This window comes from Hemitrygon akajei, chromosome 23, assembly GCF_048418815.1.
Source record: "Hemitrygon akajei chromosome 23, sHemAka1.3, whole genome shotgun sequence".
NCBI lineage: Eukaryota > Metazoa > Chordata > Chondrichthyes > Myliobatiformes > Dasyatidae > Hemitrygon > Hemitrygon akajei.
The window spans coordinates 16,928,569-16,955,418 of record NC_133146.1 but is presented as its reverse complement, the minus strand read 5'-3'; the positions used below and the strand labels follow the sequence as shown (position 1 = coordinate 16,955,418).

General features: G+C 46.8%; 1 protein-coding gene across 1 annotated transcript in view; it reads left to right on the top strand.

Moving 5' to 3' along the window:
• Positions 1–26,850, top strand: part of LOC140715196 (lysyl oxidase homolog 4-like) — a 123,417-nt gene that overhangs the window by 16,724 nt on the left and 79,843 nt on the right. The window contains exon 4 of the mRNA XM_073027042.1: positions 8,534–8,742. Coding sequence (XP_072883143.1) covers positions 8,534–8,742 — 209 coding nt within the window. The remainder of the gene's footprint in view (positions 1–8,533; positions 8,743–26,850) is intronic.

Genomic DNA, 26,850 nt, shown 5'->3' with positions numbered 1-26,850 from the left:
GTAGGTAGGAGACCAAAACCGCACACAATACTCCAAATTAGGCCTCACCAACGTCTTATATATAACTTCAACATTTCAACCAGTTGTATGTTTTTGTTTATATTCATTTAGTGGAGATTGAGAGGTTCTTGATTTATCAGGGTCAAAGGTTATGGGGAGAGGGTAGGAGAATGGGGTAGAGAGAGAAAATAAATCAGCCATGATGGAATGGTGGAACAGACTGAATGGCCTAATTCTGTTCCTAGGTATTATGGTCTTAAGAGAGAAGGGTTTCCTCAGTTTTACATTGAAACCACAGGACAGCTCTTTAATACAGCATCAGTCCTTCCGTAGCACATTGGAACAGCACTCTAGATTATTGTGGTTAGAGGACTCGATCCCTCACCACCGCTCTGAGTCAGGGGTGAGACAGCTGCCCACCGAGCCCCAACTAGCCTCACCGGTGTTGGCAGCCCAGGCTGACGAGCTGCGGATTAAGCCTCAAGATTGAAGATTCAAGTTTACTTATCACGCGTACATTGAAATATATAGTGAAATGCATTGTCTGCGTCAACAACCAACACAGCCAGGGCTCCGGCCTGGCCTCTAATTCTCCAGAAGGAGGGAGTGAAGAGGAAGGACAAGACAAGAGTGCGGCATGGGAGTATAATGTTTAGCATCTGTGATTGGGGTTCAATTCCCGCCAAGGAGTTTATACGTTCTCTCCCTGACCGTGTGGGTTTCCTGCGGGTGCCGTGGTTCCTCCCACAGTCCAAAGATGTACCGGTTGGTAGGTTACTTGGTCATTGTAAACTGTTCCGTGATTAGGCGAGGGTTAAATTGGGGGATCGCTGGGCAGTGTGGTTCGAAGGGTGGAAGGGCCTGTTATCAGTAAATAAATAACCAGTACACCTTTGGAATGCAGGAGGAAACCAACACGTTCATGGGGTGTGCATATAAATTCCTTACAGGGGATGCCAGAATTGAACTCTGATGGCAACTGCTATGCTACCGTGACAACCCATAGGGTACAGTACAACTTATAGTGCACGAGAACACCATTCGGCCCCTTACATTTGCATTCTGTCTTGTTTTCCTTTCTGCTAATTAAATGTACTTATGTATAGAACGATCTGTCTGGGTGGCACTCAGTCAAAAGCCTTTCACTCTATCAGATAAAGTGCGACAACAATAAACCGACATTTGGGCCGAGACCCTTCTTTATACAGAGTTCCTCCAGTACCTTGTGCGTTGCTTCAGATTTCATCCTCCACGGTCTCTTGTGTCCTCGAGTTCCTTCTCATCTCTGGAATGACTTCATATCTCCCAACGTTGACGGCTGCCCTCTTGGAAGCTGCCTTGGCATGGCAGTCAGCTCAGGGGAGCTTTACGCAGCTGGATACGGGTATCCTCAGCTGGGGTTTAACGAGGGGCAGAACTGCAGCAAGTTGTGGGACTTGGTGTTCACCTGTTCCCAGAGGAGCAACACCACCCCTCCAATATCCACCCCCCCCCCCCCGGCTCCCTCCCGTGAACCGCATTGTATGGGCATCCCGTACTTAAAGAGAAAGATTAGCTTTAATTATTACACATACTGTACATCGAAGCGTACAGCAAAACGCATCGTTTGGGTTAACGGGCAACACACTCTGAGCGTGAGCTAGGAGTTGCTGTACATCCACTGCCAACGTCACATGCCCAAACTCGCTAACCCTAAGTTTTGGAGTGTGGGAGGAAATGGAGGAAGCCCATGCAGTCACGGGGAGAACGTATAAACTCCTCGCAGGCGGTGGCGGGAATGGAACAGCAATCGCTGGTGTTGTAAAACATTATGCTAACCACTACACTATCTCACCACCCTTGTCTTGTCTTCCCTCCTCGCTCCCTCCTCCAACCCTGTCAGCGATAGATCTCCAAGAGGTTGTCAGACAGAGCAAGCACCCTCAAAAAGAAATGATCAAAGAAGCCCTTGGTTCAAACTGCCAGTACCTAAGAGAAAAGAAGGGGTGTGTTGTATTTGAAAGGGTTGCAGAGAGAGCTGTGCTGTGCCACCCCGCGAGGAAATCAGGAACAACCACGCGGCTGTCAGTGAGCGGACACTGATGTTCTTGTCACTCCATTTGGTTGTCTCCTTGACAATTTCTTCTGACAGTTTGATCACAATGCTGACATGACCTTTGAAGTCCTGCTCTACAATCTAAATTAACAGTTGATGGTAACTAACTCTCTGGAATTTAGAAACAAGAGAAAACCTGCGGATGCTGGAAATGTGTGTTTATAGTCGCTGTACAATAGTTGCCTTGATGCGGTTGCCGGCAGGATCAGAAGGGCCTTTGATTCTTTCCTGATGCCTCCTAATACTTTTTCAAAACCACTTACAGTTTTGGACTCCCTGACTCTGAGGGAAGCGGTTTGTCTTGCTGAAGCACACATAAAATGCTGGAGGAACTCAGCCGATCGGTGGAGAGGAATAAACAATTGAGGTTCTGGAAAAGGTGGGGGAGAGGGGGAAGAAACTAGACTAAGGTGAGGGGAAGGGGGAGGATACAAGCTGGCAGGTGGTCAGTGAGACCAGGTGAGGGGTAAGTGAGTAGCTGGATGGGGGAGGTGGGATGAAATACGAAGCTTGGGAGGAATATGATAGATGGAAGAGGTAAAGGATTGAACACGGGGGAATCTGATAGGACAGTGAAGAAAGCGAAGGAAGTGATAAACTGAGGGAAGTGAGGTCAAGAGGCCGGTGATGGGAAGAGAAGGAGAGAGAGGGCCACCAAAATGGGGGATAAACGAAAAAAGGGGGGGGGGGGGAACAAGGGGAGCGGTCACTGGTGGGTATGTTACCGTTAGTTGAAGACAACCCGGCCAGAATATGAGGTGTTGCTCCTCCAGCTTGCATTTGGCATCGTCGAGGCAGTAGATGGTCCCATCGACAGACATGTTGGCAAGAGAACGGGAAGTTGAATTGAAATGTGTGGCCACCGGAAGGGAGATCCTTCCTTTTACAGCTGTCAGAGTGAAGGTGCCGGACTAGGTGGATCCCTCAACCTGCCTCGGGCCTGCCCGATGTAGAGGAGGCCGCTCTGGGAGCACCGTCCAGTATATGAGAGACTCACAGGTGAAGTGTTGCCTCACCTGGAAGGACTGCTTAGGGCCCTGAATGGTGAAGAGGGAGGCATCGGCAGGATCTCTTCTGTCTACGCCGCACAGCGATTTGTCACTCTGTACAGAGAGTTGTGCACCGGTAGAACACAATTCGTCTGTCTAATGGCCTACAGAAAGAGTTGCAGAATGAATTGCTGTCCAGATTTTCAAATCAACTATTACTTTGTACATTTTTCAGTAGGTAATATATTATTTATTCATAGTGGTTAGCCTGATTCCTTAGAACGCCGGCGATTAGGGTTCAATTCCTGCCATTGTCCGTAAGGAGTTTGTATGTTCTCTTCTTGACCATGTAGGTTTCCTCCGGGTGCTCCGGTTTCCTCCCACATTCCAAAGATGTACAAGTTAGAGTTAGTAAGTTGTGGGCATGTTGTGTTTACACAGGAAGCATGGTAAAACTTGCAGGCTTCCCCCGGCACATCCTCGGACTGTGTGGCTGTTGACTCATGTGACAAATGAAGCTAATTATTAAACCTTAATAGTATTTGAACACATTAAAGGAAAGTATGAAAAAAGAACAGTCAACTTTCCATAGCATCTCTTGTTACCCATACGTTTTACAGCAATTGTCTGTGCACAGAAAGATCCCACAGGTCGGAACATGATGCCGGACCAGATTGGACCGGACTGGCCATTTCATTCTTTCCCTTGTGGTCTGTAGCATCAGGACTCCTATCTCCCTGCCGATAGGTGGTGGGAGTTGAACGGTGAAAGGACACAGTAACACAAACCCAGTGGAAAGGGACTGCGCCGACCGAGCTCGTGCTCGCTGGAGTTTCATAAGTACAAGTGTGAGGTGAGCCAAGGTCGATGTCAAGTTTGCTGTCAAATGCACGGGCGCAAGTGAAATCTTGCTTGCACTAGCATCACAGCAGCAGTGACACATTTCCAAGAAACAAATGAAATAGAACATAAATTACATCAGATTCTACAGCGATTAAAACAGAAAGAACAAATACAAGAAAATCTGCAGATGCTGAAAATCAAAACATCACACACAAAGTGCTGGAGGAACTCAGCAGGCCAGGTAGCATCTATGGAAAAGAGTAAACAGTTGATGTTTTGGGCCAAGACCTTTCAAAAGGGCAAAAAGAGGTCCACTGTAGAGGTTGAAGTGGTCAGAGTGATTAGGGACGTGCTCATTGTTTCAAAAATTGATTGGTTGAAGGGAGGAGGTGTTTCTGAACCTGGTGGAGTGGGACTTCAGGCTTCTGTACCTTCTTCCCAGTGGGAGCTGTGAGAAGATGGCATGGTCTAGATACTAGAGGTCTTTGATGGTGAATAATGTTGCCTTCTTGAGGCAGCACCTGCTGTAGATACCACCGATGGTGGGGAGGAGTGTACCCATGATGTACTGGACTGAGACCACTACTTTCTGCAGCTTCCTATGTCTTATGGTCCTGCTGACTTGAATTGCTGTTTCAGACCTTGATGCAACCAGGCAAGACCAACAATGTACGAGGGGTGATTGATATGTTCGTGGCCTAAGGTAGAAAGAGTCAATTTTAGAAAACCTAGCACATTTATTTTTCAACATAGTCCCCTCCTACATTTACACACTTAGTCCAGCGGTCGTGGAGCATACGGATCTTGGTCCTCCAGAAAGTGTCCACAGCATGGTGATTGATAAGTTCGTGGCCTAGGGTAGAAGGAGATGAGTTATACAGCTCTCGTTACATGTACATGCAGTTCAACTCTTTGAGTGATAATGCAGAAAGTTTGAAGTTAATAACTCATCTCCTTCTACCTTAGGACACGGACTTATCAATCACCCCGATGAGTTACTAACTGATGGGTTATTAACTTCAAACTTTCTGCATAATCACTTGAAGAGTTGCCCTGCATGTGCATGGAACGAGAGCTGTATAACTCATCTCCTTCTACCTTAGGCCACAAACTTATCAATCACCCCTCATATCTGTGGAGGTTTGAAAGGATTGAAAAATTGATTGAGGACATTAAAAGTATTTGACAGTGTGGGAAGCAGGGAAGCTATTCCCATTGTTCGGGGACTCTGCCTGAAAATTAGAGCCTCGTTTCTGATAGTCTGCATTTGGGTTGGGTCATCTGGTATTGGTAGCATCCAGATCGAGTTTGGATTGGCCAAAGCTGGATGAGGTCATGTTAAGTGCAAAGTAAATTTACTACCAAAGTACATATATGTCACCATGTACAACCATGAGATTCATTCTCTTGGGCATTCAAACACAAGTAAATACAAGAAATGCAATAGAATCAATGACAGACCACCCCAACAGGACAGAAAAACAACCAACGTGCAAAAGACAACAAGCTGTGCAAATACAAAAAGAAATAATAATGTTAATAAGTAAGCAATGAATATCATAGACATCAGATGAAAAGTTCTTGAACATGAGTCCATTGGTTGTATGAACAATTCAGTGTTGGGGCAAGTGACACTGAGTGAAATCCCCTTTGAAATCCCCTCAGCCTGATGGTTGAGGGGTAATAACTGTTGCCGAGCCTGATGGTGCGAGTCCTGAGGCTCCTGTGCCTCCTTCCTGATGGCAGCAGTGAGAAGAGAGCATGGTCTCGACGGTGGGCATCCTTGATGATGAACGTTGCTTTCCTGCGAGAGCACTCGGTGTAGATGTGCACTATAGCGGAGAGGGTTTTACCTGTGACAGACTGGGTGTATCCATGACTTTCGAGCGAAGACTGGCTGTGGTCACATTGCTTGTGTTCAGATTGGCTGGGGATGGGTTGAGTCAGGCTGTTACTGGGCTGGGTTTGGACTGGCTGTGAGAAACATTGCCACACATGGAGGGTGGGAGGAAATTTGGAACTCCATTCAGCGACAGCCAGTAACACTGGATTAATCCTTAATTTTCAGAGTCATAGAATCAGAGATTCATGCCATGCAGAAACACATCTATTGAGTCTATGCTAACCGTTGACCTGCACTGGGACCATAGCCCTCCATACCCCCACTATCCATGTACCTATCCAAACTTTGCTTGAACGTTGAAATCCAGCTCATATTCACACTTACTCTGGCAGCTCGTTCCACACTCTCACGACCCTCTAAGTGAAGAAGATCCCTTCATGTTCCTCTTAAACTTTTCACCTTTCACCCTTAATCCATGACCTCTGGTTGTAGTTCCAACCAACCTCAGTGGAAAAACCCTATCCATGCCCCTCATAATTTTGTATACTGTACCTCCGTCAAAAATGCCGTACAATTGCAATACTTAGAAGGGATTTGGACAGGTAGCTGGACAGGAAAAGAGAGGGATATGGACCTAATGTGGGCAAATGGGGTCGGTGTAGGTACAGCAGGTACCACGTTCAGCATAGACAAGATGGGCCAAAGGACCATTTCCATGATGTACTGTCCTATAATTCCATGATTCCAGTGTGCATCAAGATACTTTTTTACATGTGTGAGAGTCTCTGCCTCCACCATTCCCTCAGGAAGTGCGTTCCTGATTTCACCCTCCGTCTAGGTGAAAAATTTCCTTCTCAGAACCCTCCAACCCTCCAACTCCCCATCTTGAACTAATGATGCCTATTGGTCTTATACTGGTGAAATTCCTGACCAGCCACCCCGCCAATGCCCCTCAGAATTTTGTACACCTTTATCAAATCCACCCTCCGTCGTTTCTCTCCAAGGAGGATAAATCCAGACCTCGTGGACGCAGAAAGCCGTGGACGTGATGTGGGTAAATGAGATCTGTGAAGATGTATGGTGGGCAGTATGACGGTGATGGGCCAAAAGGCCTGTTGCTATGCAATACGATCCTCTGCATTAAACATGAGGGGTTAGGTAACTACAAGAGTTGGTGGGCATGGGGAACCACCAATTAAATTGACCATAGAACAGTAGCAGAACAGGAACAAGCACATCAGCCCAGGATGTCTGTGTCAAATGTCCGACCATATTGAATTAAACCCCTTCCACCTGCACATTATCCATTTCCCACATTCTCTACGCATTCATGTGTCTATCTAACAGCCTCTTAAACACCGTCATTGAATCTACCTCCACCTCTGCCAGCCCATTCCGGGCACCCACCCCTCTCTCTGTGTAAGCAAAGTTCTGCCTGAGTATCTTTAACATTTTCCTGCTCACTTTAAATACACAACCTCCAGTATTTGACATTTCCGCACTGGGAAAGGGGCTCTGGCTGTCACCCCTACCGGCATCTCTCTCACCTCTTTAGCCAGAGGGTGGTGAATCTGTGGAATTCATTGCCACAGATTCCTGTGGAGGCCAGTTCATTGGGTACATTTAAAGCAGAAGTTGATTGGTTCTTCTCCTGTACTCTTGTCAAAGAGTACAGGAGAAGGTTGGAGACTGGCGTTGAGCGGAAAAGAAATCAACCATGATCAAATGGTGGAGGGAACTCAATGAGCCAAAAGGCCAAATTTTGCTCCTATGTCTTATGGTCTTATAAGCGTCTATCAAGTGTTCTCTCAACCTCTGAGGGCCCAGAGAAAACAGCACAAGTCTGCCCAACCCCTCCTTATAGGAAAAGGCCACCCAGTCTGTGTGAGTGGCAGACAGACTCGAGCGGATGAATGACCCTCTGCTGTGGTGCCCGGTAGCAACGGTGGTGTGCCTGCATCCCAGGCTGCCCGTCTTGGAGAGCCAGGGCTGGTCTCAGAAACAGGATCAACATCAGGTTTAATATCACACGTTGTGACATGTGTTGCTTTGTGGCAGCAGTACAGGGCCATACATACAATATACTATACATTACAATAAGAAATTTATATTAAATATTGAATTAAATAAGTAGAGCAAAATGAGAGCAAAAATAGTGAGGTAGTGTTCGTGGACCATTTGGACATTTGATGGTGGAGGGCAGGAATCCATTCTAAAACATTGAGTGGGTGTCTGCCTCCTCTCTAGCAATAGGAAATTTGGATAAGTACATGGATGGGATGGGTGTGGGGGGCTGTGATCTGGGTGGATAGATCTGGGCAGAATAATCGTTTTGCATGCACCAGATGGGCTGAAGGTCTTGTTTCTGTGGCGTGACGCTCTGTTATTCTGTGACTGTGACTCTAAGAGGGTGGTGAGTGTCCTTCGGGAAGGATGCCCCCTTGTTGGGGCATCACCTTTTAAAGATGGTGCTCAGTGACGGGGAGGCTCGTCCCAATGAGGAATCTACAAACCTGCGAAACTGTGACCCCTCCATACCAGACGGTGATGGAACCAGTCAGAACCCTCTCCACTGTACCTCTGTAGAAACTTGCTAGACTGTTTGATGGCGTAACCGAATTTCCTCAAACTCCTCATGAGGTAAAGCTGCTGGCCTTCTTCGTAATGGCGCAGGGTAGATCTTCCGAGGCGGTGACACCCACAAGCTCGAAGCTGTCCGTCCTTTCTAACTATTGATTCCACTCCCACTCTGCTTCCCTCTAGCAACTCAACAAGTTGGACAAGGTTCGTCTGCGGCCAGCTCTGGCTTCCGCCAGGAGGCGCAACCCGGTGACGGAGGGGGTGGTCGAGGTGAAATACCAAGGGAAATGGAAGCAGGTGTGCGACCTGGACTGGAATTTCAACAACAGCAGGGTCGTGTGCGGGATGCTGGGATTCCCCGGAGTCATCCCTGTCAACACGAGGCTCTACAGGTAGGCATCGACCGCAGACAAGAGGTCTGCAGACACTGGAACTCCAGAGCAACATAAACGCAGAATGCCAGGGGGACTCACGCAGTGGTTAGTGTGAAATTATTGCAGCTTGGGCGCTCCCGAGTTCAGAGTTCATTCCCAGCACTGCCTAGACGGAGTTTGGATGGTTTCCTCCAACAGTCCAAAGGCTGTTTAATTAATCAATATAACCTGTCCCGTGATCAGGCTGGGGTTAAATAGGTGGGTTGCTGGGCAGGGCACCGCGTGTGAATGGATCAATAAATACTCACCAGGTCTGGCAGCATTTGTGGAGGAGTCTGAACAGTCGACGTTTCAGGCCGAGACCCTTCATATTAAAAACAATCAAAGGCTAATTAATTCATTCCTCACACCCGCCGTATTCGGGCTTCTTACCTTTCCTTTCCAGTCCTGATGAAGGGCGTCGGTCCGAAATGTTGACTGTTGCTGAAAGTTAACTTGTGGTGAGGAAGGCAAATTGAATGTTAGTGTTCACCGAGAGGGTGGATGTAAGTCAGAGGCTGTATAAGGCATGAGTCAGACCACATCTGGAGTATTGTGAACAGTTTTGGGCCTCTTCTTATCGAAGAAAAGATGAGCTAGCATCGGAGAGGTTTGCAAGAGTGATTCTGGGTATGAAAGGGTTAAAGTATGAGGAGAGTTTGATGATGCCAAGCCTGTTCTCGCTGGAGTTTAGAAGAATGGGGGCGGGTAGATCTCACTGAGTGTTGAAAGGCCTAGACAGAGTGGATGTGGAGAGGATGTTTGCTATAGTGAGAGAGTCTAGACCCAGAGGACACAGCCTCAGAATAGAGGTTTGTCCATTTAGGGCAGAGATGAGGAAAACATTTCTTTAGCTGGAGAGTGGTGAATCTGTGGAATTCATTGCCACAATCAGATGTGAAGGCCAAGTCATTGGATATATTTAAAGATAAGTTGATAACTTCTTGATTAGTAAGGGTATCAAAGGTTACAGGTGAATGGGGATAATAAGTCAGCCATGATGGAATGGCAGAGCAGGCTTGCTGGGCTGAATGGCCTAATTCTTCTCCTGTGTCTTACGGTCTTAGTCATTGAAAGTATTCGCAGCCTTAATTCACAGGGAAGTAGAGGACAATGGGGAATGGGCAGGAAAGTGGAGTTGGGACATCGGAGCTGGCCATGAACTTATCCAAAAGCAGGACAGGTTGGAGGGGCCTAGTGGGCCCCGCTCGATCCTCCTTCTCACAAGGTGGACGGCCGTGCGCTCTGTTACAGACACTACACAATTTCCCCATTGTCTGCGAATGTAGGGGGGACCTGACAGAAGCTGTTAGCATTGTGAAAAACAGCCAGGATCGTTGACCCCAGGGCTGAAATGTCTAATAATAGAACATGAGCATTTATGGTGAGAGGGAGCAAGCGTAAAGAAGATTTTTTTATACAGAGAGTTGTGGGTGCCTCGAAACTACTGCTCGGGCTGCTGGTGGAGGCTAATGTTACAGAAGCATTCAAGAGGCTCTTACATAAATTTCCAGAGAATGGTGGGATATGGATGTTGTGTAGGCAGAAGGGAATAGTTTAATTAGGTGTTAAATTACTATTTTAACTAGTTCAGTAGGCCTGATCGTGTGCTTTATAGCTCTAAATTCACATTGCCTGTACCGTCTGGTCACTGTTGGATGTTCTGAATCACAGGCTGATGTACACTCTTCCCCTGACTGAGAGAAGGTCAAGGAAACTAGTCTCCACACAAGACACATTGCAAAGGGATTCCCGTTAAAGAATGAATCACCCGTCGGAGCCGGCACCTGAATTAACTCGGAGACACTGCCTACCCCAATCCACCGCCAGTCGCATCCAACCCCCCCACCCCCCTCGGCAGAGGTCAGGGGTATGAACCCGTGCCCTGATCCCTGGTTGTTTAAGCAAGGACTGAGCTCTTGCCTGTTGTATAAATACTCCACAGCTTCATGACGCTTCTCTTTGTTCAGGTCTGACATCTGTAACAACTCCTGCCTGACAGTTCATGCACACACCAAGCATATCCTTACATGATGACCAACACGTTTCAGGCCTTGAGTCATTGCGCAGATATTTTTTTCCCCTCTCCTCTATTTGCTAAACAGTGTCTCCTTATGTTCTCAATAGCCAATTCCTTCTGGAATGCAATTCCGAGAATGTGTTGCTGCAGACTCATCCAGCCTCTTGGCAACCTCCGAGAAATCTTTAATTAAACACAAGGACGGTTCTGTTTCCACCAGCGCGGCTCAGGCACATTTTAGCATTTCTGGACATGTTTATTTTCCTGTGTGTGAGACAACAGTGATGGACACTTCCCCCCCACCCCAACAGCACCCTCCCAACCTCCACTCTCCACTAATGAGCCACTTTTAGAAACTGTTTGAAATGTTCTGAGGTGAGTGTCTCACTCGCGACTAGAAATAATGTTGAGGATAACTACGTTCATTTATTGAGCTGTTCCCACAGCCAGTAATTTCACTTTAAGGCCTCCATATCTTGTTATTTCATGCTCCCATTATTTATTGCTATTTATTTATATTTCCATTTGCACAGTTTGTTGTCTTCTATGATCTTGCTCTTTCATTAATCCTGTTTACAGTTACTGTACTATAGATTTGCTGAGAATGCCCGCAGGAAAAAGAATCTCAGGTTTTTGTGCGGTGATGTACTCTGATAATAAATTTTACTTTGAACTTTGGATGCAGAAGAATGAGGTAGAAACTTGGGCACTTAGCTTAAAAAACGGGCTTTATTTGTCATGAAAACGTCAAAGCATAGAGTGAAATGCCTCATTTTGTCAACACAGTCTGAGGGGCAGCCAGAACGTGTCACCAGCACCAGCGTGCTCGCAACTTCCCAGCCCGACTTGTATGTCTGGAAAGTGCGAGGAAGCTGGGCAGCTAGAGAGAACCCACACGGCCGCAAGAAGAACGTACAAGCTCCTTACTGACAGTGGCGGGAATTGAACTCTGAACAGTGATCGCCGGTGCTGTAAAGTGATTGCGCTAACTTTTAAGCTGCTGTGCCGCAGTTTCCCCGCCGCCTCTGGTCTGGACACACAAGGTGCTGGGGCACGGAGCATCGCACAATCTGCCTGTGGAACACAGCGGGAGTTTGGTTTGAAACACGGACAATTCCTGTCTTCTGAATGGCCCAGCGGATTATTGGGTACACTCATTCTCAGTTAGGATGCTTCCTATGGATGAATAGTATAACCTGGGACTGTGTAAGGGATTCTACAAGGGTACTGTGAATGAGGACAGGTGAATTCTCACCAGTGCCCACAATGCAGTCCTTACTGTGTGTGGAATCTTGCTGTGTACAGTTTGGGCTTTGTCATTGCAACTAACACCACCTACCAGATCTATTCCATTGGACCTTTGGAAACAAATCAACTGATCTTTCATCTTTGTGGAGATCCAGGCTGCTGTCTGTGTGGAGTTTGCACGCTCACTGTGTGGTTTCTCCCTGGATGCTCCAGTCTCCTCTTACAGTCCGAAGACATGTGGGTTGGTGAGTTAGCTGGCTGCGGTAAGGCGGTACCCAGTGTGTGGATGAGGGGTAGAATCTGGGATGTGGGGAGATAGAGTTAGCTTTGTGTAAATGGGCGGTTAATGGACAGCATGGGCTAGGTGGGCTGAAGGGCCTGCTTCCTCTATGAAGCAGATGAGGTGGCCAGAAAGCTTGCCAAAGAGCTGGGTTTCCAGGAGATCCCAGGGAGCAGGCTCCGTGGGCTCCAAGCATGGTTACCAATAGGTGGGTGATAGGATGAGAGAGAGAGAGAAATAACTGGCATAGAAATAAGAAAAGAAACAATGGGACTGCTGAGGGTTAGCATGGCCTCAATGGGCCGAGTGGCCTTTTTCTGTGCTAAGAGGGGCCAAATGGCAGCATCCTCCTTCCACTCCTTACGTTCTGCTGTTAAGTGTCTGAGAAAGCAGAGCATCTCCTCTGGTTGTGGATAATTTGGCAAGACTCCTGTCATCAGACGTCTCCAGCCGCAGTGGGGCATATCCCACTGGGCACCCACGACACACACTGATGCTCCTGTATTCTAGTCTATCAATTTGCTCGTGCATTTGAGGGTGGAGGTTTGAGCGACTGCCTGTGATATGACCACAGTTTGTCTTATCCTGGCGATAATGTCCTCATATGCGTAACACACGTATTTCCTCACTGTGTTCAGGATGAGGTGAAAGTGACGGGGTGCGTTCAACCCTTGATCTGTATTTCTTGCAGTTTAGAACAATGTAAGCTCTGGTGGTCTCTGATGCCCCCTGCACCTGAACTTTTGGTAATTTATCGCCCCTCCCCCTTTTCTCTTTGTCCATACACCATTGATGCTCCTGTATTACCCCTTCTCTTCTCCTCCCCTGCCCACCAGCTCCCTTTGGTAGCCCTCCCCCATGGTCCACTCTCCTCTCCTATCCGATTCCTTCTTCAGCCTTTACCTCATCCACCTATCACCTCCCGGCTTCTCACTTCATCCCCACTCCCCCACCAACACTCCTTCCTCCTCACCTGGTCTCACCTATCACCTGCCAGCCTGTACTCCTTCACCTTCCCCCACCACTAATTCTGGCTTTCCCCCCTTCCTTTCCAGTCCCAATGAAAGGTCTCGGCCTGAAACGTTGACTGTTTATCCCTCCCCATAAATGCTGCCTGACCTGCTAAGTTCTTCCAGCATTTTAGTTGTGCAACTGGAAGAACTATTCCTGCACCCAAAGGCGAGCCTGCAGTATTTCAGCACCAAGAAACATTGGGCTGATTTATTCACGTTGTAACTTGGGAATGCATGGAATCTTTTCCCAATATTGGACGCTCCGACTTGTAGAGATGGGAGAAACATTCTGTTCCCAGCAAGTTCCAGGGATATGCTGGCAATAGGAAAGCGAAGGTTTTTATGCCCTGGACTGCAAACTTGGCTTCTGTCCCAGAACACCAGACCGTGACCAATGCACTCAATGAGGAAATGGGAAAAGGGAATGCAATGTCAACCCGGGCAGAACACTCTGCTCTTTCTAACGTATCCGGTGCTTTGATCAAGTCTACAGATGTGCAATGTTTCCGTGCCCCTGAGGTATAGCCTTTCAAAGGCATGATGTCACTGGCTGCTGCAGTCCAGACCACTCTGCCGTCTATTAGTAAACAGGCGCTGGATGTTTGTTTTACTTAGACTGATGCAGGGTATTCAGCCCTTCGTGCTATGTTAGCTCTTCAAGTAAACATTCCGATTAAACCCAGCTGTGTGCATACAGAGACATTTTACAAGGAATGCTGCCGGGATTTGAGGAATGATAGGGAAAGGTTGAATAGCTTAGGACTTTATTCCCTGGAGTGTAGGGGAATGAGGAGGTATTTTATTGAGTTATACTCGAGTTGTAGACAGAGTTAATACAAGCAGGCTTTTTTTCCACTGAGCTTGTCTGACTAGAACTCGAGGTCTTGGGTGGGGTAGGTTTGAGGGCTCCCACTGGCCTGGTCTCACTCCTATTGCCCTGTGTGTCCCTTGGTTCTCTGTGTCTGGTATCTGGAGACTGTGAGCATCTGGACAGTGCTTACATCTCTTTGGGACGAAGGGGATGGAAGGTGACTGGATAGAGGTGTACATGATGACAAGAGGCATCGATAGAGTGGACAGCGATGTTTTTGAGGGGGCATAACTTTGAGGTGATAGACAATAGACGATACGTGCAGGAGTAGACCATTCGGCCCTTCGAGCCAGAACCGCCATTCAATGTGATCATGGCTGATCATCCACAATCAGTACCCCTTTCCTGCCTTCTCCCCATATCCCTTGACTCCGCTATCTTTAACAACTCTATCTAACTCTTTCTTGAAAGCATCCAGAGAATTGGCCTCCACTGCCTTCTGAGGTAGAACATTCCATAAATCCACAACTCTCTGGGTGAAAAAGTTTTTCCTCAACTCCGTTCTAAATGGTCTACCCCTTATTCTTAAACTGTGGCCTCTGGTTCTGGACTCCCCCAACATCGGGAACATGTTTCCTGCCTCCAGCATGTCCAATCCCTTAATAATCTTATATGTTTCAATCAGATCCCCTCTCATCCTTCTAAATTCCAGTGTATACAAGCCCAGTCACTCCAATCTTTCATCATATGACAATCCCGCCATCCTGGGAATTAACCTTATGAACCTACGCTGCACTCCCTCAATAGCAAGAATGTCCTTCCTCAAATTTGGATACCAAAACTGAACACAATACTCCAGGCAATACTTAGACAATAGTACATGGGGGAGGTCAGAGTTAGGTTTTTACACAGAGACGTTGTGGGTGTGTGGAGCCACAACGGGTGGTGGTAGAGGCAGATACATTAGGGATATTTGTGAAACTCTTAGATAGACGCAGGGCTATGTGGGAGGGAAGGGTTAGATTGATCTTAGAGTAGGTTAAAGGGTTGGCACAACATTGTGGGCTGAGGGGCCTTGCTGTTCTATGAGTTGTCTTCTTAGCAGGAAATTGTCTTCCTTTCACTTACCATAAGACCATAATACGTAAGGAGTAGACTAAGGCCATTTGGCCCATCAGATCTACTTTACCATTCCATCATAGCTGATTTTCCCTCTCAACCCAATTCTCCTGCCTTCTCCCCATAACCTTTAATGCTGTTACTAATCAAGAACCTATCAACCTATGCTTTAAATATACCCAATGTCTTGGCCTCCACAACCACCTGTGGCAATAAATTCCACAGATTCACCACCCTTTGGCTAAGGAAATTTCTCCTCATCCCTGTTCTAAAGGGACATCCTTCTTTTCTGAGGCAATGCCCTTTGGTCCCAGACTCCCTCACTATAGGAAACATCTTCTCCATGTCTACTTTATCTAGGCCTTTCAATATTCAACATGTTTCAATGAGATCTGACCGGACAACAAATGGGTGCACACGATTGGGTCAAGGGAGCTCGTTGAGTGGGGCGTGAGAATTAAGTGCCTGCCCAGGAAAATGTGACCTTCAATACCACAGGGTGAAGCAGCGACATGGGAGGCAGGTCGACAGGGAGAGTGAATTAAAAAGGAGAGCGCAGATGCAGGGAAACCGAAATAAAAACAGAAAATGTTGGAGACATTCAGCATCTGTGGAGAGAGAACAGTTAATCCTTCAAGTCAACGATGCTTCATTGGACTGGGGAAGAGAGAAGATCAGTTACGGAGACAGTGAGCGATGTGTGAGATGACGGGATCTGGTGAGGATGGGATTGTGGCAGGGATGACTTGTTCAGCTGCTGAATCAATGTGGTTAGCTTACTTACTTACTGCCTGTTATGCCGCTGACAGTGTTCAGGGCTTCCTTCACCGTGTCAGTAGCTTCCTCTCAGTTTTCACTACCGTCAGTCATGCAAGCCCCAGCTGGAGATTCAGGAAAACCATCGCACTCAGATGTAGAAGGGTTCTTCATTGCTGTTTCCACAACAATTTTGTCTTACCAGTCAGGGTTGTTAGCCCTGAGCTGAACCTCAGAACCTGTTGGACCGGTGGACCACTCTTAGTCTGGCCTCTAACCTTTGACCTGTTTGGCATGGGTGACCCCACCAAGAGCCAAAGCATAAAGCCCTGACTCCAGCCAACATAGCTCTCCGGGTCATTGAGGCACACAAGCCTCCAAACCCTGTGGGAAAGGTCATGGTCCTCTTGGAGGATGGATGGGTTAGAGGAGGGAAAACGGGAATAAGGGTGGGAGTAGAGAGAAGGGAAGGTGAATGGGTGTCAGACACAGGGCTGTGGGACATTCCCAGCAGATCAGTCTGTGCCAGAGGACAGGGATAAACAGGAAGGCATCTTACTTTCTCTGGAATGTTCTCCAGGTCGCTCTGGGTGTTATTTTTTAATTCCTGTTGGGACACCACATTCTGTGTTATTTTTAAAACCTGTTTCCCCTGTGGGACGCAGCGTGTGATTATTATTAGATGCGGGACTGCAACGTCTCAATTGATGTTCTTTTAACTCGGTGGTTTAGAATAATAATCCAGTGGCGGAATTTAAATCGGCTTGGCGAAATCAATCTGGAACATAAAGCCAGGATCAGTAAAGCTGATCAGGACGCTATCAGACTGTCTTTACAAAGAACCTAGAGGGTGAAACAGATATGATGTATCGTACAAGGAAAATAAATCAGCCATGATTGACTGGTGGAACAGACTGGATGGGCCAAATGGCCTAATTCTACTCCTATGACTTTTGGAGAGAGACAAAGAAATGAAATACTGATCAATCAGCTCGCGACTGGTGGTGAGGGCACTGGTAGAGTCTGTAATAGACGATGTAATAACATTACAGAATAATAGGACTGGGCAGCCAGAGATTGATGAAGGGAAGCTCAAGTTTGATTAGTCACTGAGATTGAGGCTAGTACAACAGAACAGGACAACTGCTGGTGTATTTCACACAAAGAAAAATGGCTTTGTTTGTCACATGCATATCGAAAGATTGAAAAGCATCGATTGCGTCAATGATCAACACAGTCTGAGGATGTGCGTGTGTGTGTGTGTGTGTGTGTGTGTGTGTGTGTGTGTGCGTGCGTGCGTGCGTGCGTGCGTGCGTGCGCGCGCACGGGCTTCCAGTGCCAACAGAGCATGCCCACAGCTTACTGATGCTAACTCATGTGTCTTTTGGAATGAGGGAGGAAAATGGAGCACCCGGAGGAAACCCAAGTGGTCGGGAGGAGAATGTACAGTCTCCTTATAGAGTGCAGCAGGATTTGAGCCCATTTTTTTCTGATTGCTGGTGTTGTAAAGCGTTATGCTAACGGCTACTTTGCCACCCTTCCAAAAGTATTTGGACTTCTTCTAGGTTTTCGATGAGTTCATATAATGTTGTTCGGTCTATAATGTGTGAGCCTATGGAATTGGAGATAATGTACTGACAAGGGTTTGAGAATTGGTTCATGGATGGAAAGAAAAGAATGGGAATGAGCAAACCATTCTTGTATGGCCAGACTGTAGGCCCACTGGTCTAAATTCGTAACTTGGTGGGATGAAATGTTATATTTTCATGTTTGCTGATGGTACTGAATTCGGCAGGAGTGTTAGTAACGGGCCCATCAACCCTTGGTTAACGGAAGGGGTCTGTGGCATAAAAAAAGGGTGGGAACCCCTGGTTAGCCAGGAGGCAGATGTAACGAGGTTTGAGGAAGGTGTGGAGGAGCCGAGTGAGCGGGAACACGGTGGGCGGAAGATTCAGTGGCAAAATATGAGCTCATACACTGCAGTTGACAAACCCTCTGCGGCGTTCAGCCCAACCACGACTTCACATCACCGTGGCTTTGCATCCACTGGCGTACGTGCAGCTGTGTTGGAAACATGCATCTCTTTCTCAAAAGCACGTTTTGATGGATTTTAAGGACCCAGCAAGCAGTCCAGAAACACCAGTTTCCGATCTCCCTCTCAGAAGCAAACAGAGTGTATTTGTGCATCTTCCTCTGCACTCTCCCTTATTTCCACTCCTTATATTTAAGTTGTAAACACTCAGGATATTTTGAGCTCGGCTCCTGGGGGCGTGGTCTGCTGTGGTTTCTTCCTCACTTTTTATAGCCTCTGCTGTTTTCTCTCATAGCAGTGTGGACAACGGACTCGGACATCTCACCCGACGGGAAAACATTTGTTTCTGGGCGAAGGCTGTGGCGGGAATTGCTTGGGTGGGAGGAGGAAATAAACCCCGACCGGGACTGGTTAAGGTTGGAGAAACTGCCTCCTTGTTCCGCATCGTGAAAGGGGATATTTAAGTCATTATTGCGCTGATCACAGACAAGAGAAAATCTGCAGATGCTGGAAGTCCAAAGCAATACACACAAAATGCTGGAGGAGCTCAGTAGGTCAGGCAGCATCTATGGAAAAGGCTACATGTTGATGTTTCGGGCCGAGACCCTTCATCAGGACGCTGACCCCCTGCACTTTGTGGTGTTAGCTGCCACTTTGACTGCACTGCTGCATGCATTACTGGCTGAACAATGGCCAACGCATGCAGTAGAAGTAAAGTTTATTACCACACTCACAGTATGGTGAGGTACAGGGACAGCAAAAAGCCTGCAGCAGCCTCATGGTTACACACGCTCAGTCAGGTATTAAGTACCTCCCTGTACCTAATAAAGGGGCCACGAGTAAAGTGTGTTCATGGTCTCCGGCTGCTGTAGCCCATCCACTTCAAGATTCAACACTTTGTGCGCTCAGAGACTGTCTTCTGCACACCACTGTTGTAATGAGTGGCTACTTGAGTTACTGTCGCCTTCCTGTCAGTTTGAACCAGTCTGGCCATTCTCCTCCGACCTCTCTCACTGGTCTTTTCGTCCACAGAACTGCCGCCCACTGGATGTTTGTCGGTTTTGCGCACGATTCCCTGTGAACTCTAGTGAGCTATCGTGTGTGAAAATCCCAAGAGGCTAGGAGTCTCTGAGATACTCATACCACCCCATCTGACACCAACATTCATCCCACGGTCAAAGTCATTTCTTCTCCATTCCGATGTTTGGCTTGAACGACGGCTGAACCTCGTGACTGTGACTGAATTCTTTATGGATTGTTCTGTACCGTTCACCTGCAAATCGGTTGGGGTCGTCTATGTCCCCAGGGATCCCGATGTGGCCTCCTCTACGTGGGTGAGACCCGACGTAAGTTGGGGTCAGCTTTGTTGAGCACCCCTGCTCTATCTGCCAAAAGCAGAACTTCCTGATGGCCAGTTGTTTTAATTCCTATCCCAATTCCCATTCCGACATGTTGGTCCAATACTTCCTCTTGTGCCATGTTAAGGCCAAGCTCAGGGTAGGGGAGCAACACCTCATATTCCAAATAGTTATCTTACAAACTGACAGCATGAACATCGATTTCTCCTTCTAATTTTCCCTCCCCCTCCCCCTTCCCTCTTCTTCTATTCTCCACTCTGATCTCTTGCCTCTCCTCCTCATCCACACCATCTCCCACTAGTATCCCTCCTTCTTCCCTTTCTCCAGTGGTCCACTCTTCTCTCCTATCATATTCCTTCTTCTCCAGCCCTATACCTTTCCCACCCACCTGGCTTCGCCTATCACCTCCTAGCTAGCCCCCCTCCCCCTCTCCCATCTATTTTTATTCTGGCATCTTCCTTCTTCCTTTCCTGAAAAAGAGGCCCTTCTCTCAAAATGTCGAATGTCTGTTTATTCCCAGAGTTGCTGCCTGACCTGCTCAATTCCTCCAACATTTTGTTTCTGTTATTCTGGATTTCCAGCATCGGCAGAATCGCTTGTGTTTGATGCACTGAGTTGCTGCTACATGATTGGCTGATTAGATATTTGCATTAATGAGCAGGTGTACAGGTGCACTAAATAAAGTGAGCAGAGTATAAGTGCATTTAGCACACAGGACATGACTCACATAAATTATACGAGACAGTAAAAAGAATAAAAAGACTGTGCAAAACAATGTATATTTAATAGGACATATTTAATGTGGAGATTGATATGTACTTAATTAGTAAGGGAATCAAAGATGGGGAAGAGGAAAAAGAATGGGGTTGAAGGAGAGAATTAATCTGACATAGTCGAATGATAGGAAAGACTCAATGGGCTGAATAAGATATTAAGTGAAACAACAACCACGATAGTGCAGGAGGTGATCCATTGTGTTCTGTTGCTGAGGTAGGGTTCTGGCTGTGCAGGTCACACCCAGAGCCTGGACTGACACCTTACTGCCCTATTGTCCAGTTTATTATTTATTGTAATGCCTGCACTGTTTTGTGCACTTTATGCAGTCCTGGGTGGGTCTGTAGTCTAGTGTAGTTGTTTTTTTTTCTTTCTGTGTTGTTTTTTACATAGTTCAGTCTAGTTTTTATACTGCGTCATGTAACACCATGGTCCTGAAAAACATTGCCTCATTTTTACTGTGTACTGCGCATAGCAGTTATGGTCGAAATGACAATAAAAGTGACTTGACTTGACTTCAAGAAGTGAATGATTACAGGTGTGTAGCTGTTCCTGAACCTGGTGTGGCAGGCTTTCTTCTCTTCTGTACTCAGTGTTGTCACGTACCATTCAGATAGATAGATAGATAGATAGATAGATAGATAGATAGATACTTTATTCATCCCCATGGGGAAATTCAACTTTTTTTCCAATGTCCCATACACTTGTTGTAGCAAAACTAATTACATAGGTCTTCTAATATTCACTAACAGACTACATCTTAGAGTAGATTAAATTATAAGCACTATTATTTTTTGCAGGGAGAAGTCTAACTCCACATATTAAGTCATTGATAGGTAGCTTCAACCTTACAGCTCAAATAGATAATTTTTATAAACTTACAGACTCCACTCATCCTTAATTGCCCTCCTTCTTTATCTGCATCCATCTTAAATGAGTTGCATTTGTTTGTAACTAGTCCATTACTGTTGGGACTTCCCCCCAGCAGCTATGCCTTGTTTTTCTCTGTTTGTCAAACCACTCTCTGCTGTAAATCACACCTCCTCTTGCAAGCCTTTCACCCGAATGAATCTAAAAACCAGCAAAATACTCTGGGATCACACAGGTTCCATTTTGCCACATTATGCTTTACATTATGCAATTCCTAAAGACTCCAGGGTTACAGATACAGCTCCACAATGTTCAAAGTAAGTTTATATAAAAGGTATGCACATGTCAGCATACACTGCACTGAGATGCATTTTCATGAAGACATGAAAAGACATGTACTTTCATGTACGGCAGAACAAAACAATAAACTAAAATCAGTGAAAAACTACACACAAACAAGAACAAATATTGTGCATTCTCTCACTATTTTGTGCTCCTTTTACATGATTTATTTTTCTTTATATTTCTTTCTGTAACTTATTGTTTGTATATTACACTGCGTGCAGCTGAAACCAACCAATTTCACAACATATACCAGCAATAATAAACCTGATTCTGATGCCACAGATCCTTGATATCAAGGGTTAGCCATCTCCATCTCCCCTCCGTGATATCTGGTCCAGCATGAAGGCGTATGGTCCCAGCTTTGTCAAAGCAGGTTACCGGTGAGGAAGTGCTACAGGGGAATCTCAAGTAATTCCACAAAAAAAATGGACACAAGGCATTCTGCAGATGCTGGAAATCTTGAGCAACGCGCACACAATGCTGAAGGAACTCAGTAAGCCAGGCGGCATCTATGGTGGGGTGGGGGGGAGGGGGAAATAAACAGTTGACGTTTCGGGCCGAGGCCCTTCGTTAGGACTGGATGGGCCTGGTTCTGAGAGGCGTGGGTAAAGTGGAGGGGCAGCACCTTTTTTGCCAGGGCAGCAGAGGCTAATAGCAGAGAACATCCATTCAAGGTGAGCATAGCGGGGATGTCAGAGGCAGGTTGTATACACAGAGAGTGGTGGGTGTGTGGAACGCCCTGCCGGGGGTGGTGATAGAGGCTGATATGTTAGGGACATTTAAGAGGCTCTTTGGCACGTGGATACTTTATACTTTACTTTATTGTCACCAAACAATTGATACTAGAGCGTACAATCATCACAGCGATATTTGTTTCTGCGCTTCGCGCTCCCTAAAGTACAAATCAATGTAAATATAATAAAAATTTAAATTATAAATCATAATTAGAAAATAGAAAAGGGAAAATAAGGCAGTGCAAGTTAAGTCCAGATATTTGGAATGTGCGGGTCAGGATCTGTTCAGCAGTCTTATCACGGTTGGAAAGAAGCTGTTCCCAAATCTGACCGTACGAATCTTCATGCTTCTGAACCTTCTCCCGGAGGGAAGAGGGACAAAAAGTGTGTTGGCTGGGTGGGTCGTGTCCTTGATTATCCTGGCAGCACTGCTCCGACAGCGTGTGGTGTAAAGTGAGTCCAAGGATGGAAGATTGGTTTGTGTGATGTGCTGGGCTATGTTCACGATCTTCTGCAGCATCTTCTGGTCTTGGACAGGACAACTTCCATGTAAGAGAAACGGAGGGTTAAGGGCCATATAGGAGGGAAGCTTTAGACTGATCATGGAGTAGCTTAAAAGGTCGGCATAATATTGTTGGCTGAAGGTGCTGCAGAGTGCTGTACTGGTTATATATTCCCAGAAATAGTCCAGAAATATCAGCTACTGAGCTATTGGTAAATAAATGTGTATTTAAAACTCCTTTCACTGTTGATCAGTCCCTTCTCAGACAGACTCCATCCCAAAAACGTAAACACCTCTCGATATTTTTCCAAGTGGTTTTGTACCCTCCCTTCCCTCATCACCGTTCTGTGCTCAAATATCTCGAACATTTTGTGACGATTGTGGTAACTGAAGAGGAGCAATAACTTCTGCCCAGAGGTTATATTTATCATAATTTGGATTACGTCACTTAAATAACAGAGGTGGATGTGAAAGGAAACGAGTGCTGAAGTTGTTAGTATGTTTGTGGTATTCTGGTAAGGTCGTCTTTAAAGGCTCCTCGCTCAGAATCGGGATCAGGCTTACTATCACTGACTTGCGATGTGACCTTTGTTATTTTGCTGCAGGAAAGGCATAAAATTACAATGAATTACAAAATTAAAGAGGGCCAAAGGGAAAGGAGTAATGAGATGGTGTTCATGGGTTTGTGGCCCGTTCAGAAATCTGGTGGTGGGGGAAAAGAAGCTGTTCCTGAATCATTGAGTGTGGTTCTCTGGGCTCACGTACCAACTCCCCGATGGTAGTAATGAGAAGAGGGCATCTCCTGGGTGGTGAGGACCCTTATGATGGATGGTAACTAGTGGAGGTGTCACTTCTTGAAGATGTCTTTGATGGTGGGGAGGCTAGTGTCCATGATGGAGATGGCTGACTCTGCAACACCCTTATGCTAATTCTGCAGGTCCATCCTGGTCAAGAGCATATTTGGCCCATCCTGGCTCTGCTAGTCAGTAAAGACCTCCCCAGGCGAACCCCATTTTCCAATGGGGGGTCCATAATTCTGCATCTTACAGCTCTCTGTGTCCCCACACCAGCACTGTTCTCTGTGGGGAGGGTCTCTCCCTCTCCCTGGCAGGATGTGCGGCTACGGCCCAAGTGTGGAGAGAAGCAGATCACCAGTTCCACAATAGGGTCCGTGGAAAAACAATCAATGCCAGGCCAACAGGCCCGTTAACTAGAACCGCGAAACTAAAGCCAACACTGATACAGTAGCTTGGCCGCAGTGGGTAAATACCAAATAAATACCCTCCTTAGCAGCTTCAGGCTAATCGGTAGTTTTCTTTCCTGGAACCAGGGTAATGGTAAGTAGGCTTTTGGTCAAGTCTCAGTCAGACTGAATTGAGAAGAAAGGAGTTAAATACCACCACAATGAAACACTAATTAACTGGAGCGTGCGTATTCACGAGTGAGATTGGCGAACCCATTCCTAAACCCGCTGGCGAAGGTACGCGGACCCTGAATGTGACACTCCCACCCTCTTGGTCAATGAGTTCCAGACACACACCACATCTGGAGTAAAGATGCGAGGGACTTGGGAGTCCTCGAGCAAGATACCCTCCAGGTTGAGTTGGTGGTGAAGAAGGTGAATGCAATGTTGGCATTCATTTCTAGAGGAATAGAGTATAGGAGCAGGGATGTGATGTTGAGGCTCTATAAGGCACTGGTAAGACCTCACTTGGAGTACTGTGTGCAGTTTTGGGCTCCTTATTTAAGAGAGGATGTGCTGGCATTGGAGAGGGTTCAGAGAAGATTCACTAGAATGGTTCTGGGAATGAGAGGGTTAACATATGAGGAACGTTTGACCGCTCTTGGACTGTACTCCTTGGAGTTTAGAAGAATGAGGGGGGACCTCATAGAAACATTTCGAATGTTGAAAGGCATGGACAGAGTGGATGTGGCAAAGTTGTTTCCCATGGTGGGGAAGTCTAGTACAAGAGGGCATGACTTGAGGATTGAAGGGCACCCATTCAGAACAGAGATGTGAAAAAATTTTTTAGCCAGAGGGTGGTGAATCTGTGGAATTTGTTGCCATGGGTGGCAGTGGAGGCCAAGTCAATGGGTGTATTTAAGGCAGAGATTGATAGGTATCTGAGTAGTCAGGGCATCAAAGGTTATGGTGAGAAGGCGGGGGAATGGGACTAAAGGGGAGATTGGATCAGCTCATGATGAAATGGTAGAGCAGACTCGATGGGCCGAATGGCCGAGTTCTGCTCCTTTGTCTTATGGTCTAAACGTATTCGTTTTATACGGAATCTGTAACTAGGTTAGATTAGATTTATTAGTCACGTGTACAGTGACTAAACATCGAGTGAAATGTGTCATTTGCATTAATAAGAATGTACTGGTGGCAGGCCACAAGTATTGTCATGCTGCTGGCCACCGACGTAGCAGACAACACACAACAAGACAGACTGTGTGGGTTTCCTCCAGGTGCCCTGGTTTCCTCCCACAGTCCTACCTGTCCATAGGTTAATTGGTCATTGTAAATTGCCCCCTGATTAGGCTAGGGTTAAATCGGGGGATGCTGGGTGGCACATCCCAAAGGGCCAGAGGGGCCGATTCCACTCCGTATCGCAATAAATAATTAAATCTGGATTCCCAGTGTCTGCAGACTTTCGCATGTTTAGGATTAAGATTGGCTTTACTTGTCACGTGGAGATATCGAAACGTGCAGTGAGATGTGTCAATGACTAACACATTCCGAGGATGTGTTGGGGGCAGCCCGCAAGTGTTGGCCATAGCACGTCCTCAACTTACTAATCCTAACCCAAATGTCTTTGGAGTGTGGGAGGAAACTGGAGCACCTTGGAGGAAACCCAAGGGAAGAACGTATAATCTCCATAACTCCAGTAACGGGACTTGAACACTGACCGCCAGTGCTGTAAAGCGTTACACCAACTGCTACGCTAGCGTGCTGTCCTCGGAAAAGTGGGAAGCCTCCCGACTTTGCGTGCCAGCCTGGCACAGAGGGCAAAGGTCGTTCCAATTATAGTACGTGAGCTGCTGAAGTGAGCGACAGAGGAGCCTTCCCACAGGTCTCCAGTCCTGGGCTCCTACTGTGTGTGCTCGGCTCAGGATTGTAGTCCTGGTGACCTTGATTTGAGAGTTCGGGCGAGGAGATGACGCCCTCGTATGCAGACAAATCAGCCCGAGCACTTCACCTCCTGCCGATTGCTCCTCAATACCCTCTCACCTCTCCGTTCCTCATCCTTCTGAACGCAACTGATTCCTCAACCTCCACTGATTCTGTAGACTCAGTTTCGAGAGCAAGTTCTCAGCATTAGTTTTTAAAAAATTTGCACTATTTGTCTTCTTTTGCAACTTGGTTGTTTGTCAGTCTTTACGTAAGGTTTATCGTAAATTCTATTGTATTTCTTTTTACCTGTAAATGTCTGCAAGAAAATGAATCTCAAGTTAGTATATGGTGAACTACGCACACTTGATAGTAAAGTCTACTTACTTAATACTTACCCCTCCTCACATCACCTGTTCTATCTCATCCATATCCCTCCTCTACCACTCACCCACTGCTCCTCCTCATCCCTCTTACCATTCTCCCTTGTCCCTTGTCCCAATTCTGCCCCTCCTTCCTTCAGCCCCTTTCTCTCTCTATGTCTCACTCCCTCTCTCTGTCTGCCTGTCTTTCCTTCTCTCTGTCTGTCTGACTCTCCCTCTTTCTGTCTGCCTGTCTCTCCTTCTCTCTGTCTGTCTGACTCTCCCTCTGTCTGTCTGTCTCTCCTTCTCTCTGACTGTCCCTCCCTCTCTCTGTCTGTCTGACTCTCCCTCTCTCTGTCTGTCTGTCTCTCCCTGTCTCTGTCTGTCTCTCCTTCTCTGTCTGTCTGACTCTACCTGTCTCTGTCTGTCTCTCCTTCTCTCTGTCTGACTCTCCCTCTGTCTGTCTGCCTGTCTCTCCTTCTCTCTGTCTGTCTGACTCTCCCTCTGTCTGTCTGTTTGTCTCTCCCTGTCTCTGTCTGTCTCTCCTCTGTCTGTCTGACTGTCTCTCCTTCTCTCTGTCTGTCCCTCCCTCTCTCTGTCTGTCTGACTCTCCCTCTCTCTGTCTGTCTCTCCCTGTCTCTGTCTGTCTCTCCTTCTCTGTCTGTCTGACTCTTCCTGTCTCTGTCTGTCTCTCCTTCTCTGTCTGTCTGACTCTCCCTCTCTCTGTCTGTCTGACTCTCCCTCTCTCTGTCTG